The 18,722-nt window shown below is 46.3% G+C and overlaps 1 protein-coding gene across 5 annotated transcripts in view; it reads left to right on the top strand.

The window, feature by feature from the left end:
- Znf7 (zinc finger protein 7) overlaps nucleotides 1–7,508 on the top strand; it is a 121,715-nt gene extending 114,207 nt beyond the window's left edge. Inside the window, exons 2-6 of one of the 5 annotated variants that reach the window (XM_076835546.2) lie at nucleotides 608–651; nucleotides 1,045–1,171; nucleotides 1,882–1,920; nucleotides 2,471–2,584; nucleotides 5,584–7,508. In XM_076835546.2, the coding sequence (XP_076691661.2) occupies nucleotides 608–651; nucleotides 1,045–1,171; nucleotides 1,882–1,920; nucleotides 2,471–2,584; nucleotides 5,584–7,340 (2,081 nt within the window). In that variant the 3' untranslated portion in view covers nucleotides 7,341–7,508. Of the gene's footprint in view, nucleotides 1–607; nucleotides 1,172–1,881; nucleotides 1,921–2,467; nucleotides 2,585–2,614; nucleotides 4,645–5,583 lie in introns of those variants that run through there. The other 4 variants (XM_076835542.2, XM_077105572.1, XM_077105571.1 and 1 more) reach the window with 4 other exon arrangements.
- Nucleotides 7,509–18,722: the final 11,214 nt, after the last annotated feature.

The raw sequence follows: 18,722 nt of genomic DNA, 5'->3' as shown, positions 1-18,722 counted from the left end.
ACCCTTTAGACTAAATGATTTTTTTGTTTTGTTTTATTTTGGTACTGGGGATTTAACCCAGGAGCACTTTACTACTGTGCCACTTCCACAGTCCTTTTTATTTTTCATTTTGAATCAGGGTCTCACCAAATTGCTAAGGACGTTGTAAAGTTGCTGAGGCTGGCCTCAGACTTTCAATCCTGCTGTCTTAGCTTCCCGAGTCACTGGGATTATAGGCATGTGCCACTGCACTCAGCCTAAATCAGTTTTCCAGTTAAAGGTTTTCATAGTTCCCCGTATCAGCACTACCATGGTTATGATTTTTTGGTTATTTTGTTCTTTCCTCCACTAGCCTGGTCCATGAAGGTAGGATTATTGTGCATTCACTACTGCCTCCCCTTTGCCTACTTGAGTGTGTGGTACATGCCAGCCACTCCTGTGTGGATTGATTCATCATGCACAAACACATTGAAAGATGCACAAGGCTTCAGGGGCCACATACTTAAGCACCAGGGTTGCTTCAACCTAACTCATGTGCCTGCTGTGCAGGAAATACAGTCCGCCTTGATTTTCTTAGGCATTAGGGAGCTTCTACCCTGACCTCTAACCCTTTCATAATTCCCTGCAGGTGTCCCAGCCAAGACCAGTGGACACCATCCATCAAGCCTCATGGTAGGAAGCTTGGCTGCCTCCATTCCCACACTTGCTCTGGAAAGTCTCCACCTCCTACTTTGGGCATCTACCCTGCTCCCTGGGCCTGGACAAAGACCCAGACCCACCCTCAGCTCTTGCCAGGCTCAGGCACCCCCCTTGGCACCCCAAAGGCAGTGAGCAAACCTCTGCCAGATCAGCCCATCTGAGGCTTGTGAGAGGGAGGGTCATATGGTTACCAAGAGCCAGGTCCCTCCTCTCCTCTTAAACTTCCCTTTCCTCGGATTTTGGAGGAAGGAGCTGGGCAACTCTTGCCCAACCCCTTGGTACATCTGCCTGAGATATGCTGTGATGCCGTGCAAGAATGGGGCTGGCACCCAGGGATCCCTGGGGTGCTGGTGTTTGTCCTTTCAGGAGGCGGTGACATTTGGTGACGTGGCTGTGCACTTCTCCCGAGAGGAGTGGCAGTGTTTGGACTCTGGCCAGAAGGCCCTCTACAGGGAGGTGATGCTGGAGAACCACAGCAGCGTGGCCGGACTAGGTGAGGTGGCACCTTGGTCCCTCTCCCTTGCACGGTCAGTCAGCACCCACACAGTCAGGCCTGCATCAGATGTGGGGGAGGCTGAGTGCTCAGACTGTTTTGGGCCAAATAGGGGCCTCAAACCTGTGCTAGGCTGGTTCCAGACTTTGCACATATCAGGTGACTCAGCCCTCACTGGGTGGGAGAAATTCTGAGAGTTAATAAAGCCTCTTTTTTCTTAAGCTACTAAATTAACATTTGTTTTTCTTTTTTGGTACTGGAGATTGAATGTATGGCACTTTGCAGCCGAGCTACATCCCCAGCCCTTTTTATTTTTTGAGACAGAATCTCACTAAGTTGCTGAGGGCTTCACCTAAGTTTCTGAGGTTGGCCTCAAACTTGTGATCTGTCTGCCTCAGCCTCCTGAGTCGCTGGGATTGCAGGCATGTGCCACTATGCCTGGCCAGAATAAATTTTTTGAAGACAGTGTACAGAGCAGATAAATGCAGCTTGTGTGGGCAGCAGTGGCATGTCACATCTGTTACCAGTTGCTGGAAGGCTTCTGACTTCAATTCTAAGGTGTCCCTGAGGCTTAGAGGTGTGAAAGTATTTTATACAAAGTCTATCTTACAGTATATCAAAGATGAACACCACACCAATTCACATTGTACCTTTACTCTTCTCTCATGTTTGGTAACGCTGGTTAGTTTTTTGTTTTTTGTATTTTTCAGTACTGGGGATTGAGCGTGCCAGGGCTTCATGCCTGCTAGGTGAGCATTCTGCCACTGAGCTGCATTCCCAGTCTTGTCACATTTTCACATAATGTACTTTGGGTTTTGTCTTATAGCTTGTGCCCTTGAGGTTTTATTAGTTATTCCCTACTTCAAGCTCTTTGAGATGGCCTACATTTTCTCCTGTGAATTTTACAGTTTATCTTCCTTATTAATATCAAGGCTCCACCATTGTGTTGGAGTTAAGGAAAAACCCTGTTTTATTTTTGTCTGAGCGTTGAAACATTTCCCCAACATGATTTGCTGACAATCTCTTTTTCCTGTTGATGGTCTTAAAATATGAAGTAGTGTGTTTCTGCGCTATTCTTTTCTGAGAGTCTGTGGGCCAGCTTCTTGCTTGGTTTGTTTTTGTTTCGTTGCTTTGGTTTTTGGAACGCTTCAGCCTCCAAAGTAACTGGGACTGCAGGTGCATCACTGCTTCTGGCTAGTATGTGCTAATACCTGGAGGGCAACTCACCCTTTTTATTTTGGGGAGATGTCAAGCACTAGCCATGCTCCTAGCATCTCCTTCTCTGACCACACACAGCAGGATTCCTGGTCTTCAAACCTGAGCTGATCTCTCGGTTGGAACAGGGACAAGAGCCGTGGGTTATCGACCTGCAGGGAGTTGAGGGGACAGAAGCACCATGGACCTCCCAGACAGGTGAGGTGTAGGTCCTGTAGCAGAGAGCCTTTGGGAAGGAGTAGCCTTCCCAAAAGTGGGAACTAGAGAAGTGGGAGGTTGGGGTGAATCCCAAGGGCTTGACTGGGCTGCTGGGGGTGGGCATAGGCAAGGACAGGGGTGGAAGGAAGCACAACAGGTGTGGGACTTCCATGTAATGGCAAGAACCCAAAACACCTGTGCATTCAGTAAAAAGTTTGTTTTTTGAAATTGTACACATTTTGTTCAGTTTCTAATTTTACTTATATACCTATCGAAGAAAGGCACAAATCTGTGGATCTGAGGAACCATTAAACTTTGCTTTCCACTTCCTCTACTCAAACAAATTGCCCCTGCTGCTGTCTCTGGAACTTCTTGGGGCCTGGGGAACCAAGCCCCTCAGATCAGACCCTGGTGCACTGGCCTCCTGCAGCTGCTGCAGCAAAGTAACACAAATCAACAACAAATGTCTCACCGTGGAGCCCAGAAGTCTGCAGGGCTTGGCCCTTGTTACCTTTTCCAGGATTGGGGACTTTATGCAGTTGTTGGTGTTCCTTGGTTTGTAGATGTGCCATTCCAGACCCTGCCTCCTTCACTTGGCAGCCTTCTTATTGTTTGTCTGTCCTATGTAGCCAGTTCCTTATAAGAACACCATTCTTATTGGATTAGGGGCCGCCTGACATCCTCATGTTAAATTTCTATGGGTGTAGCAACCTATTTCCATGTTCCCCTCTGCCCCTCCTGCAAAGGTTTATTCTGATCCTCCCTGGGGAGGAGACAAAGCTGGAGGGTGGCCAGTTAAAACCAAGCCTCTCAGTAAGGTGCCTGCATGGTGGAGGAAGGTTGTGGAGAGCACAATGTGGCAGAAAAGCCAGCTGCAGTGGGCAGAGTATGACAGCTTGAAAGGTTTATGTGCAGCAAGTTGTACCCATAAGGGGATGAAGCAAACACAGGGTAACCCGTAGTGGTCTCAGGACAAGATTGTGGGCCCTGGAGTACGGTATACAGGAGCACACAGCCAGAGGCATGGAGTAAAGGAAATGCTCAGGCAAGTTCTTTGTCCCCGACTGGTCACAGCTGGCATCAGATATCGAAGGGGACTAGAGGGAACAGAGGGCAGAGTCTGCAGCAGTCCCTCCCCATGCCCTTGCCTACCACCAGAGCCCCCTGATGTGTGACTCCTAGCTCCTTGTTCCCAGATAGTGACGAGAGTGATAAGTCAGGCGCTGCTGTGCCTTTGCTCTGGGAGGACATGTGTTCTCTCTTCCAAAGAGGCTCTGCTGTTTCGTAGTGCTTGCCTTTTCCCAGGGATTACCAGAGTTTGCTGGAGAAGGACCTTCATGTTCCAGGGAAGGGGAGAGGACCTTGAGCTTCAGTTAGAGGGTACCATGCAGGAGCTGTCAGTGTTAAATAGGGTCAGAGAGAAATGGGCCAGGCAGGAGGTCAGAGGCTGCCAACAGAGGAGGCTTCAGGAGGCTGGGCAGCAGGACAAAGTGGGGCCATGGCCTGGTGTTATGCAGGGTCAGGGCAGAACTGGGAAATGTACACCAAGCCTCTTTTGGATGTATACACAGGGACCCAGAGCGTGGAAAATATGAGCATAGCCAGGTTGTCTATGATGTCCTGGTCCTTTGGTTGGTGGTTGCAAGTGACTGTGAGCTGCTTAGTTCTGTGTAGCCTAAGACCTGGGCATTTCCACCAGGCCTTAGCCCTACCAGGGTTGCATCTCACTCTCCTTTGGTCCTCTGAGTTTCTGGCAGGGGGAAGAGCAGGAGCAGTACTTGCTGGGAGTCTTAGTGTCCTGCTTTCTCACCTCCAGGCAGAGGAAGGCTTTGGAGGAGGGATGAGCAAGCCCTGCCCAGGGAGCAGCTTTTCTGTGAGGCTGGGGTGGGAGAAGGCTTCCTCAAGGCTCCAAATGCTGTCCTCATCATCATGGCCTTGTGCAAGCTGCTCAGCTCTGAGCCAGTCTGCCTCCTGTGGGTGAGGCTTCTGCCAACCTCACTGGGTTGTGGAAGACCAATTAGGAACCACTGGGATCTGTTCCCATCACGCAGAAGAGTTAGGTAGGTGGGACCCCTTTCTGGAAGACATGGAGATCACTGGAAGTCGGAAACCCAGCCACTAACGGATAGGAGTGAGCAGAGCTGTGAGGCTGAAGCCCTGACTGGGTTGTGAATTTGCCGTGGGTGGAACCAGGCTGACTGTGGCTGTGACTGTGACTGTGTGATTATGGTCATGGAGAAGTGTGGTTTCAGCAGAGGTGCTCTCTGGGATTTTGGAGTAGGACAGGAGCCTGAAGGAAAGTCCAGGAGGAAAGCAGATTTCAGGAAGGTTTCCTGGGGGACTGATGGGTTGGACCCTCCAGAAACCTGTCACAGGGAAAGGGAAGTCAGTGTGGTTTGCTGGGTGTGACCACTCAGCTTCCAGCCTAGCAAGGAGTGTCAGGTGCAAATGAGCGGCAGCTGGAGGGAGCAGAGAGTAGCCATGGGCATCAGGCACTCTGCCCTCTTCTGAGCTCCCTGGGTAACCCCCCTGCAGCTCTAGAGCCTCAGTCTCCCATTCCTGCCCATTCCCTCATTCACAGGTCAGACCCTTTTTTACCTTCCCATTTACCAGCTGGGATGCTGGGGGCCTCTGACTCCCTCTGAGAATCCTTGTTGGCAAACTTTCCACCTTCAGGTTGGCTTTGTCCAGTCCCATTTTGCATTCTTCACAGTGCCCCTGGGATGCACCTCTTCTCACAAACTCCTCTTAGGTCATGCAACTCCCAGCATTCTGCCTAGCAGAGAGGAGCACTTCACCACTGCGGACCAAAAAGCATCAATGAGGCCAAGTATGAGGCCTCTCCAAGTACCTCTTCTCGCATACATCTCCCCTTGGGGTGTGTAGCAGTGCTCCATGCAGCCCATCCTAGGAAGGGCTGGCCTTCCCCACCACTTCAGTCTTTGTCCTTTCTGTGAGCTTAGTATGTATAGAGTATTTTCATTTCCTGTTTATTTCAGATTCTACTGTTAGGCTTGCACAGGAGGACATGGACCTTCTGAAGCCTCAGGGTCCTGGCTCTGCAGACATTTCCAATTCTGAGGTCTGGTCAGAGAGACTTCCAAGCAGCCCTGTGCTGAGAGAAAGGGGCGCCCTTCTCCAGAAACAGTGTTTGATTCAGGGGACCCTGGCTCCCAAAACCTTCACCAAGGACACTACACAGGAATCCAAGGAGCTGGGGGCCAGTGGCCTCAGCTGTCAGCCTGGTAAAGGTCAGAGAGCTGGTGCTCAAGGGATGTCACAGCAGTGCCAGGTGTGCGGCAGAGACTTTGGACACACTCCAGATCTGGCTCCATACCAGGAAATTAGTGTACAGGAGAAGCCTAACTGCTGTCAAGAATGCCAAGAACAATTGTCTGGCTGCTTTCAGGGGAAACTTTCCAGTAACTGCTGTGGCGAGAAGCCATATGAGTGTGAGGAGTGTGGAAAAGTCTTCAGGCTGTGTTCACAGCTTAATCAACACCAGAGAATCCACACTGGGGAGAAACCATTCAAGTGTGTGGAATGTGGAAAAGCCTTCCGCCTGAGCTCAAAACTAATTCAGCATCAGAGAATTCATACTGGAGAGAAACCATACAGGTGTGAGGAATGTGGGAAAGCATTCGGTCAGAGCTCCAGCCTCATCCATCATCAGAGGATCCACACAGGAGAGAGGCCCTATGGCTGCCGGGAGTGTGGGAAGGCTTTCAGCCAGCAGTCTCAACTAGTCAGACACCAGAGAACTCACACCGGAGAGAGACCCTACCTGTGCAAGGAGTGTGGCAAGGCCTTCAGCCAGAGCTCAACTCTAGCTCAGCACCAGAGGATGCACGCCGGGGAGAGATCTCAGATGCTCAGAGCCTCAGAGAGCCCAAGCCTCGTTGTGCATCAGACAAGTCACACTGTGGAAAAGCCCTTTAAGTGCAACGAGTGCGGGAAGGCTTTCCGGTGGATCTCTCGCCTGAGCCAGCACCAGCTGATTCACACTGGAGAGAAGCCTTATAAATGCAATAAGTGCACAAAAGCCTTCGGGTGTAGCTCACGACTCATTCGCCACCAGAGAACTCACACTGGAGAAAAGCCATTCAAATGTGACGAGTGTGGGAAAGGCTTTGTTCAGGGCTCACACCTCATCCAGCATCAGCGGATCCACACTGGAGAGAAGCCCTATGTGTGCCACGACTGTGGGAAAGCATTCAGCCAGAGCTCCAGCCTCATCTACCATCAGAGGATCCACAAGGGAGAGAAACCCTATGAGTGCCTCCAGTGTGGGAAGGCCTTCAGTATGAGCACGCAGCTCACCATCCACCAGAGGGTGCACACCGGGGAGAGGCCCTACAAGTGCACTGAATGTGGAAAAGCCTTCAGTCAGAACTCAACCCTCTTCCAACACCAGATAATTCATGCAGGAGTGAAGCCCTACGAGTGTAGCGAATGTGGAAAGGCCTTCAGTCGGAGCTCTTATCTTATCGAACACCAGAGAATACACACTAGAGCCCAATGGTACTATGAATATGGGAACACCCTGGAAGGTTCCACCTTTGTGAGCCGTAAAAAGGTTAACACCATAAAGAAACTGCACCAGTGTGGTGACTGTGAGAAGATATTCAGGTGGCGCTCACATCTGATCATACACCAGAGGATTCATACCGGAGAGAAGCCTTACAAGTGCAACGACTGTGGCAAAGCTTTTAACCGTAGCTCAAGGCTTACACAACATCAGAAAACACACATGTGATAGACCTTCCGTCTGTAGGAATGAATAGATGTGAGTAAACCTGCAGCCTTAACTTGCTTATGTTACATGACGTCATTTATACTGGCAGGAAAGTAGAGTGTTGGGATGGATTCAGAATTGCTGTTAAGAATGTCCTGCTTCATGCAAAATGTTTATTTACCCATTAAATAAAGCCTGTACCCCTCACACTCAGGGTGGTGTCTGTACTTTTGAGTTTATAGAGGGCAGGGCCAAGGGCCCACTTAGAGGAGCAGGCACGAGGGGGACCATATGAGCCCTGCCACATAGCAGGTTAAGGAAGTCACCTCAAAGGGGCTTCAACAATGAGGACATGTCTGCGCTCTTAGAAGACATCCAGAAGTGGCATTCCTAGAATTCACTTCTGACTGCTTTGCCTGACAGCTTCTCTTAAAAGTCATCCCTGGGTAGAGCACCCAGGGCTAGCCCTATCCCCTTAAGAGGTAGGCTGGGTCCTGAGTCTGTCCCTCAGTGTGGGTGCAGCTGGCATTCATGGAGCAAGGGTCTCAAAAGTCACACCTGTTGTCCAGGAGCTTGCTGTGTGACCCAGGACCTTTCTGCCTCCCTGAAACTTGGAGCTTTTTTGCTTACCTGAAAATGTGTACTGTTGCTGTCAGGAACCCGTCTTTTTGTCCCTGGCAGAGGATAAGCGCTTGTGACAGTGGGTGGACACAGGTCCCTGGGTTGAAGAACCATCTTGTTTGGTCCAGTGCCCCACTTTGCAGGGAACACACCTGTAGAGGTCAAGATGCATTTGTGCTGCGTGGCACATTTTCTTGAAACTTCTCAGCCTGAACCAAAAACTGTAAGGACTGAGAGAGCCAAAGAATGTGCCCTTTCTGGAAGCCATGGGGAGCCCACTGCTCCTCAATAGATCTGGAGATGGAAAGCAGGTTACAGTAGTGGCCAGGGCTTCTCTGCTTCTCTGAGTGCCACCTGGGTGGGTGGGTGGGTACACATGGTGGGCATGCCAGCTGAGAAACAAAGGGGGAGTAGCCACCTTCATGGTGAGTGGTAAGAGCCTGCTCTGGTGGAGCTGGGTTTTGTTTTTTTTGTTTTTGTTTTTTTAATATCTTTATTTATCTTTATGTGGTGCTGAGGATTGAACTCAGTGTCTTGAATGTGTGAGATAAGCGCTCTACTGCTGAGCTGTAGACCCAGCCCCAAGGAGCTGGGGTTTTAATTCAGGATTTTTCCTGCCAACACAACCTTGAGAGGTGGTCTGGGTAAAGCACATTGACCTGTCACTCCTGGATCACACAAGACACCATGGGAAGGCTTGGGCTGTCCACAGCTCATGATTGTGACAGTGACTGAAACTGACTTCACAAGAACCTGCTGCTCCACCAACCACTCTGGTGACTCTGTCAGGTTGGGCATGTTTTGAGTTTGTCTCAGAGCAACTGAGACCACAACGCACAGGCCTCCCCAAAGTACATGAGACCCACTGCAATGCTGGCATACGTTCTGGCCCATGGCACTAGTCTCAACTGTAAGCATGTTCTGGAGGCATGTGGGCTCTTACCCACTTAGGCCAGGGTTAGTGCCCTCTTCCTTGACAGCTGTGTGCTTCAGAACTTTGCCCAGGGACTGTGTTTGTCCCTGAGGGATGTAACCCAGATAGATTGCCTATCAGTGAAGCATGTGTAATCTTGACTGCATCTCCCCAGGGCAGCTATTGGGCTCCAGCTTAGTGTCGCTAGCTGCCTGTCTAGATGGTGACTGCCTCTCAGAACATGTTGATATGACTGTGTTTCGTCTCAGGACTCAGAAGAATTGGCAACGAGGGCTCAGTGAGCTTGCTTTGTGCAGCTTTCTACCTCCCAGGGCCTAGGGCTACTCTGACATGGAGCACACAGGGAGACTGCTTCCAGTCTCATGAGAAGGTGGGCCTTACTGCTGCCACCCTGCTGGAGGCTCCATGAGCATCAGTTAAGCAACTCGGACGGTTTGTTTTCTTTATTGATTTTGTTTTGTCTCTTCTGCACTTTTCCACCTTCCTGGCTGCTTGGCCTTTCTGTTCCCTACTCCTAGCCTTTTCTGCAAGGGTCTTAGTCGAGGCCAGTTCTGCACAGACCTCTCTTTCCTCTGTTGCAGTGGTTTCTGAGTAAACCTGTTTCTACTATCTTCAGCATCTGGCTTTGTTTTCTTCCATAAGCAGGGACCAGCTGTCACTTCAGGTGCAGATCACCAGGCTCAGGACTAAGCTGTCTGCCCAGAACAGGCCAGGCTGAGTACCAGTGTGTGTAGACCGACATGGGATGGGAGACTGCTGGGCCTCTTCCTTCTGCCTCCCACACACTTTCCATGCTGCTCTTCACCAGGTTTCCTGTAAAAGAGCCAAAGAGCCCAAAAGTGTGTCCTGCTCTAGATAGACCGCATTCTGCTCTGAGAAAGCATCTCTTCACCTTTCATTTCCTAAAAAAGCTCTTCCTCTACTAAAACCTAATACATTTTCTTGAGCCTGGAAGATCCAAACAGGGGTCTCCTTGGCCTCTGGAGGGACTTCCTTGAGCCCCCTGATGGTGACACCCTGGCTGTCTGGCAGAGGCCTTGAAGCTGAGTCCCTTCCCTGGATGCCCCCTGAGGTAGGGGATGGAGACTGGGCCAGGCCTCAAAGTGCTGTTTGAAATGGTTTTGCATACCTTCAATTTCTTTCTTCCTTTTTTTTTTTTTTTTTAATTCTTCAGCTAAAACAGCAGAAGGGATGATTTATTTTATACAACTGAGAAACGAGTTAGTCCAGAATGCCCAAGTTCCCAGGCAAAGAATCAGTGGGGGATGCTATGAGCAAGGTGGGTCTTCTCTCAGTGGTGGTCTTGGTGACAGGATGGCAATGTAGGTTCTACATCCACCGAGACAGAATCTGGGGAGTATCAGGCAGTCAACAACTCATACAAACATCCTGGCCTCTGGCAGTCCTTATTTTTGCTCCTTTGGCCTCCATGGTGTACAAGCTATTTTACTTAGACCTCTTCTTCATCTTTCTTCTTTTGCTTTTCGGCCTGTGCATTCGCTTCTTCCTCCACTTGGCTCTCATGATGCAGAGGTTTCCAAGATGATGGTGCTAAGGCCAAGAGTGGGTACCTTAAATTTCTTTCAGCAAACCTTATTGAGATGGGCTCTAACAGTGGCAAAGGCCAGATGGCCTTCCTCCCTCCTGTGAGGGCCTGGGTGAATCAATCACTCTCTCTGGTATCAGTAATAGGGTCACTGACTACTTTGAGGATAACTGTGAAATTAAAGATCTGTCAAGATTCAGAACATACAACACTGAACATGGGGCGCACGTTAGCTGCTGTCATTGTTAAAGGCACCTGTTTCCCCACCTCCATGTGGAGTCTCTTGGTGCAGGAAATGGCATCTGCATCCTTCCAGTGGCTTAGGCCCAGTACTCCTGGAGTGGCCTTTCCCAGCCAGGGTGTCACCATCAGGGGTAACACCTAACCCTAACCTGCTCTTCAGAGCAGCATGGAAAGTGTGTGGGAGGCAGAAGGAAGAGGCCCAGCAGTCTCCCATCCCATGTCGGTCTACACACACTGGTACTCAGCCTGGCCTGTTCTGGGCAGACAGCTTAGTCCTGAGCCTGGGGGCCCTGGCTGTGAAGGCATCTGAGCTTCCTCCTCAGGCCTCTGGAATGCACACATTATGCACCTCTGGGAGAGTGCAAGAAACATCCTGGGTGTTTTGAAGATAAGGGTAAGTGGTTGAGGCTACCCGGGGTGCCCCAGGCACCAGACCCTCTCCTGTCACCCAGGAACCAGTCACGACTGCTCTCCTTCCCAACTCACCCCCAACTTGCAGCTTGTTCTGTGAGCCACTCTGAGTTGGTGCTTTACTTGCCTTTAGGTCCCTCTTGGCCCAAGAGAATGCACCAAGATGCATGCAAGGTCTCAATGTGTGCTTCCAGTGCTTCTGCCAGCCTTGCCCGGTTCCCCAGGATTGGGATCACAGCTGTTCCCCCATCTAACTGCCCAGTGCACTTGGCTTGAGCAGTGGTAGAAAGGTAGGTTCCAGCGTATAAGAAGTGAGTTCAGCACCCAGGGGCCTGTCAGGATGGTGAGATGGGCCAGAAGAGGAGCCCTGGCTAGGGCTGTGCTCACGCTGCGTGCTGTCCTCTGCCCCATCCTCACGGCTCCCAGGTGCCTGCCTCACCACTGCATGGGTGGGACAGCAGGCATGCTCAGGGCTGGACCCCAGGCAAGCTTCTTGTCCTTCCAGCAAGTGCCTTCCACTCAGCTCTTCTCTACCCAGCAAGTCCTTCAGGGGCCCAAAGAGCCTCCTAGTCATTTGTCTGAGAGCTGGCCCTGGCAGGAGCTCAGGCTCCAATCCTGGAGTGTGCACTCCAGGTCGGTGCCGCTCCCCCCACCCCCCTGCCGGCCTGCGCGGGCAGCTGAATTTAAGATTGCTCATGTGAATTTGCAGGAACAACAAATAAAACAGACACAAATTGCCTTTACAAAAGCTTCAGGATGGCTCTGCTCTCTGCCTCAGGATCCCCAAAAGAGAAAGTCATGAGACTGGTAAGAGAGAGAGCATGTTTGGAAGTCGGCTTTTATTGGGAGGACTCTTGTTCTTTAGAAAGTTCTATCCTAAAAAGGGCAGAATGGGCAGGGTTACAAAGGACAGAGGAGTGAAACTGGCCCATGGCACTAGTCTCAGCTGGAAGCATGTTCTGGAGGCACGTTGCTCTTACCCACTTAGCCAGGATTAGCGCCCTCTTCCTTGATGAAGGGATGAAGACCCACCTTTACTGTCACTTCTTCACGACTAAAACACTCAGGGTCACTCCAGGGGAACTGGGCTGCACAAAATCACACAAGACAGAGATACCTTTTTCTTTGGGTCCTGTGATGGCTCCTCTGACCTTAAGGATCCACAGAAAGAGAGAGGGAGAGAGCACGTGCTGACCCCTCTTATTAAGGAGAAGCCATTCAAATGAGGCCAGGGGTCAGGTGTCAGGGGGTGAGTCCAGCTTCCTGATGTCTGCCATCAGCAGATTGACATCTAGGAAGGCCACACCCAAAGGCAGAGCAAGAGAAGGGGAACACACAAAGGGCGTTTCCATGGAACATTCTATCCCAAACAGGGCAAAGGGGTGGGATTACAAAGGAACAGGTGAGTGTGGCTCAACTCCATGGGTGATGCCTACATCTGAAGATATGCCCTCAAACTTCCTGGACCAGGGCAATGTCCAGATCACTATGAGATGCAGTGACCAGTCAAAGCCAATCAACATATAGGTATAATTGACCATTACAGGATAGAAGGTGCGAATCATTCAGAGTGGCTACCCCACATATTCCCCCTTTCTTAATATAAAAAAAAGCAACTGGGGAATCATATCTTCCAGTCACTGGATTCTTGGTTCGAGATCATCATGATCCATTATGGAAACGCAAAAGGAAATTAGTAGAAAACATATCATTTCAATAACACATCAACTTGGAAGATTCGGGTTATTATTACTCTGTCAAACACTCATCAGAAAATTATTAATTTTTTCCCAATTTTATTGGGAAGCATTGTGTTTGGCCATAGTAACACAGACGTTTTCATTTGGGCATGGCATTTAAGCCTTTCCATAAACCATGGGGCAGAGGGCTCAGTCACAATATTTATTACAGTGGCTTCTAGAGCATTTTAATTTAGTTCCCGTCTTTCCATTAGCACTTCTCTGACTGTGAAGGATCTTGGAAGTAACTTAAGTCAAATATTAAGAAAACCCAATATGTTGTAAGTTTGAGACATACCATAAAGGCTGTAATTGTAGAAGCAAGGAATAATATTTAGTCACTTTAAGGATCATGAGACCAGCAGCTTGCCTAGTTCTGGTTAATTGACTTGCACCTGTTTCAAAGTCTGAATATTAACTTCAGCATATTATTGCTCTGAAATATCAGCTGGCAATAACTAGTGATACAATAAGATAAGTTGTATTCTTACAGGCTACAGGATATTCATCATCCTTCCTCTTAATTCTCACATTTAGGGAGTTTATTAGGTCTGTCAGTAATGTAAATATTTTGAAGGCAGAAGTCAAACATTAAAACATCCTTTTGGGTGCCATCTCACTGAGAGTTAAAGTTTCTAGGAATTATGGCATCCTCATGTGATTGTTCTTGTCCATTTCAGAGACCAGCCTAAAATATCCACTATTTCTAGGTATCTTGTGTTCTACTGACATGCACAATCCATCCACTTAGGAAAGGTGCCAGTTTCTACTGTAGAATGATTAGGGCGACAATACATTGGTGGATGTTCTATGTAAATAACTGGTCTGTATAGGAAAAATCTATTGTAGTAATCTTCTGACAATTGTTCAGACAGGTAAATATAGTCTTAATCTCTAAGGACCAGCATGATTGGCTGGTTCAGTTTTCTGATAGGCTGACTTTTTCTCAAAGGATACTCCCAGACAGCCTGTTACCATAGGATCAACAGCTAGGGATAACTGACCATTACCGTCAGCACAATACATCTAGTTTTATTGGTGGACTTTCCAGTCCACACCACAATGTACATTAAAAACAGACCTGGGAAGTGGGTCCAAAGTTTCTTTATAGTTTTTAATTATCTGACAAGCTCATGAAGCTGCATGGTTGTGAACTCTGCAGCTGGAAATTTACCTTCCTTGGCCAAGTTTCTCAGTCATTTTCATGATGACTGGTTTAAACTCTCCTTGGAAATCTCATGTTCAGCAGCAGTGAGATTCTCAATATTACAATTAAGAAAAATTTGAAATATTTTTTAATATCTAGTGTGTGTCTCTAGGGTTCTATTTTCCCCCATCTCTTTATTTAATAAAATTGAGTGAAGGCTTCGCATAAACCATAGTATCATGGATTTAAGTTATAGATAATAGTACAAGTATTTAAATGATAAGAATAGATTTACCTTTCATTGATTATTGTAATTTTCCAATATAGACTAGTCAATTTATCTTAACAATTTAGAAAGAACCCTCAATCTCTTTCTGAGAAAAGGTCTCAAAATATCTATATTTTAGAATATTATCCGTTAAATAGGTGTCTCTTAATTGTCTTTTAGAAAATATGATTAAGGTTACTTCCCAATGTAGGGAGTAATATATAAATTTTAGCATATTTTTATGGGTAATAGGTCCAATCAGAGAACTTATATAATACAAATGAATTTTTAACAAGGTTTGTAACTTTTATTGCTCAAAACTAACATATGATTTTAATTTGAAATACCTTAGTCTTAGTAAAATGTTCTCCCAAATCTCATAATTATCCAACAAGCAGAATATGTAAGAATCAGCAGTGTCTTTGAATAAATCAAATTTAGTCTTCAAGGAAAATTGTCAAAATTGGGATATAAATCAGCAATTTAACATATTCAGTGTTTAATCAAGGATGAGAATTTATTCACCAAAATTAATCCTTGCCATAAACAGTAATAATCATTAGACAATAAAGACCTTCCTTAATGGAAATAAACTTAACATCTTAAGAGGTCTTTATCATGTCAAAATATGGACAAAATCTCAGCTCACATCTGCATAATTAAATCAGGGAAATAGCCTGAAATAGCCTTGAATTAATCAGTTAAAATTTTTATAGTCACTCCAGGACATATAAATCTTTTTTTAATTGTTTTAACTTTATATCATCTGTCTAGATAGTTATATAAAGCTCTTTCTATTTAGGAAAATACTTTCATCATTAAAATCTAGAATATAAGGACCTTGCTTCACCCAAAGACGATTTCTTCTTTTTAGGATCTCCAAAATGTGCTTCCATTCTGTTGAAGCATCTTTTTCTTTTAGAGTTTTTCCTGGTTATACTTTGGAGCAATTTCTGAAAACCTTAGAATCTAAACAAATTTTTGAAAAGAAATGTCTCAATGAAAATATAGTTAAAGTCCTTGGATATTTCTCTAGACAGAATTATATTTGTTTATCATCTTATAAAGTTTGTACAATAACTTTGAGAATTAAAGATTACTTAAAGGTTGTATTCTCTCTTGAAAGCAAATTTATATTTAAATACATTTATCTCAAATATCTGTAACTAAAAGGTAGAGCATCAGATACATGCATGTATAAAGCATATAAACTATGGGTTTTCTATTGAAGAAAAACAATTAGATAAATATACATTAATTAAACAATTAGACATGTTAATTAATTTATTGATTAATAATTATAGGTTATTTAAATACCTAGGCAAATATATATTAAGAATAAGGGCATAACTTATAATTGTAGTAACTTTATGTAACCACATGGTTCTGATATATTTGGATTCATTTCAATTTATTTTTAACTAGGAGTGCACTCTTATATGTGATATCACGTGATGTAGCTGAAATAAGATTCTTATGTATACATATTTATTTCTTGTAATTAAATAGTCAGGAATGAGAATAAGGATTTTTTGTTCATCACAGGACTATTGCTGGCTTTTGTTGCTGTGGTGAGCAAATGCATCCCCATAACTTCTAAAATTAAAAGCAAAATATAAAGAAGTATGTTTGATGTCTCCCATCAATATAACATTATTTAGTAACACAGCCGTAGAGAAAAGCCAGTTTATTTAACTCAAAAATAACTCAGATTTAGGGCTGCAACATAGAAACCTATGGAATTCGATTTTGCTTGAAAAAGAAAACTTTTGTTAGCATTTACAGGTGAGCATTCTTAAAAATTCAGGCTCTGGGCAGCTCCAGGTAGCAAGTCTGAAACAGGAAGTACAGGTTAGCAGCTGGAAGGTGGGACCAGACGTCCTGTCTGAGTGACAGTGGAAGGACCAATGGGAAGCCTGCAAAAATGCAGGAGGTGAGACCAGGAAGCCCGCTCCTCCAGACAGGCATAGAGTGGTTACCATGGTGACAGAAACCGCATGGAACCCATGGCCCATTGTCCTGGGCAAAGGCTCCCTGAGTTTCTTTAGCTGGTTGCATTTTGATTTTTGTCTGCATTCCCCTGCCTGGGCAGGATCCTGTGGGTGGATAGAAGCTTGCCTTGTCTCTGTGACCTATGCTTGCAGCTTGTGTTCTTTGTATTTTGTACTTTTTCTTGCAGCACCTGGGTGCTTTAAAAGTGAGTTTTAGAGGCAGATACCAGTGAAGGCAGTCTGTGTTTGGCACCCAGGCCAGGTTGTGTCAGGGTTAAAAGCACTGCTGGCTGTAGGTCTAAAAAACAGACCCCATAGGGCAACAATGGCTAAAGGCTTTTGTCCCCAGCTGCTGAGTTACAGCCATTCTGATCTGTAGGACAAGAAGAGATTCAGTGTAAGCTTTCTGAGTGTTCACAAAAACAATAAAAAAATAAAATTCACTTCTCTACAGGCAAAGAATCCTTGTATCAGTTCTCATCACAAAATTTTCTTTCCCTTTTTCTCATTCTCCCAAGTGCAGACTTCTAGTATGTAAACCCCCAAAATCTTTACCTAGTATTTCAAAATATAAAGATTAACCAAAATAATCCAAAAAAAGTCCACAAAGGCACTTTTCCCATGTGAGAGACCATTAATCATCTTAATAATTCTTTACATTTATTTAGAGTCTCTAGAACTATAAAAAATATTTTTTTCTTTTCAAAGACAAAATATTCCCAAATATTAAAAAGTTTAACATCACAGATTTTTCTTCTGTCTCATTCACTTACTTTCTACAATTCAGCCCACAATACTCTGCAATCTAAGCATGCTTAACTTTTGGAGAGAAATTCCAATCCCACTACATTTCTAAAAAATCACCCTGGGGGCTGGGATGTGGCTCAAGCGGTAGCGCGCTCGCCTGGCATGCACGCGGCCCAGGTTCGATCCTCAGCACCACATACAAACCAAGATGTTGTGTCCGCCGAAAACTGAAAATAAATAAATAAATATTAAAAAAAAAAAAAAAAAAAAATCACCCTGGATGGGGCTGGGGATGTGGCTCAAGCGGTTTGATCCTCAGCACCACATACAAACAAAGATGTTGTGTCCGCCGATAACTAAAAAATAAATATTAAAAATTCTCTCTCTGTCTCTGTCTCTCCCTCTCTCACTCTCTCTTTAAAAAAAAAATAAATAAATCACCCTGGAGTCCCTGTTTGGGTGCCAGTTGTCGTGTTCTCATGACTGAAACACTCAGGGTCACTCCAGCAGAACTGGGCTGCATGAAATAACCACACAAAAGACAGAGATACCATTTTTAAAATATATATATATATATATTTATTTATTTATTTTTTAGTTGTAGTGGGACATAATATCTTTATTTTATTTATTTATTTTTATGTGCTGAGGATCGAGCACAGGGCCTTGCATGTGCTAGGTGAACACTCTACTGCTGAACCACAATCCCAGGCCAGAGATACCTTTTTCTTTGGGTTCCACTAACCTTAAGGATCTGCAGAAAGAGAGCAAGTGAGCCTGTACTGAACCCTTTTATTGAGGAGAAGCCTTTCAAATGAGGCAAGGTATCAGATTTCAGGGGGTTGAGTCTAGCTTCATGATGTCTGCTGTCAGTAGATTGACTGACATCTCAGAAGACCACACCCATAGACAGAGCAAGAGAAGGGGACTCACAAAGGGCATTTCCATGGGACATTCTATCCTAAACAAGGCAAAGGGGTGATACCACAAAGGAATAGGTGAGTGCAGCTCGATTTATGGTGCAACAGGCCTACTTCTGAAGATGCACCCTAAAACTCTGGGACCTGGGCCATGTCCAGGTCACTACAAGAGTGACATCAGAGCCTCTGCTTATGGGAAGGAGAATGCAAAATCATTCAGACTGGCTGCCCACAGAACCTGGTTCATAGGGAGACCCAACCAGGGGTGCAAAGAGCCTCCTAGTCATTTGGCTGAGTGCTGGACCCTCACGCTGAATGCAGGAAATGGCATCTGCATCCTTCCAGTGGCTTAGGCCCCTGGTGGGGCCTCCCTGTGAACCAGAACCTCACTTGCACACACCTGGCTTCCTCAGTGTCTCTGCATAAGCCAGAACTTGGAGTGACCTGAGAGTTGGAGCAGATGAGGGGTGCCCCACTCTGTACATGTATGAGTGCCTCTTGTCCCTGTAGCAACTGGCCAGCTGGAAGAGGCTACCTGCTTACCAGGGTTCTTGGCTTGAGGCTTAGAACTTGTCCTGGGCAGAAATGGAGCAGGTGGAGTTTGTAGCCACTGCCCTCCACAGCAGCACCATCTTGTTTTCCCAAAGCCTGCAGAAGCAGACCGAAGCAGAGGTGGCCCTGTCCTCTTGTGGGGGGGACAGAGCTCAGCCCTGGAGGCCAACAGGCAGGGAATAGTTCTTCAACACCACACACTTCTTCCTAGCTGAAAAAGGAAGGGGAATTGAATATGTATTTATTTACTTTTACAAAAATAAACACTGGCCAGGCGTGGTGGC

This window comes from Callospermophilus lateralis, chromosome 16 (genome assembly GCF_048772815.1).
Source record: "Callospermophilus lateralis isolate mCalLat2 chromosome 16, mCalLat2.hap1, whole genome shotgun sequence".
NCBI classification, from domain to species: Eukaryota; Metazoa; Chordata; class Mammalia; order Rodentia; family Sciuridae; genus Callospermophilus; species Callospermophilus lateralis.
The sequence above is the reverse complement of the archived record's forward strand: the minus strand, read 5'-3'. Positions and strand labels throughout refer to the sequence as shown.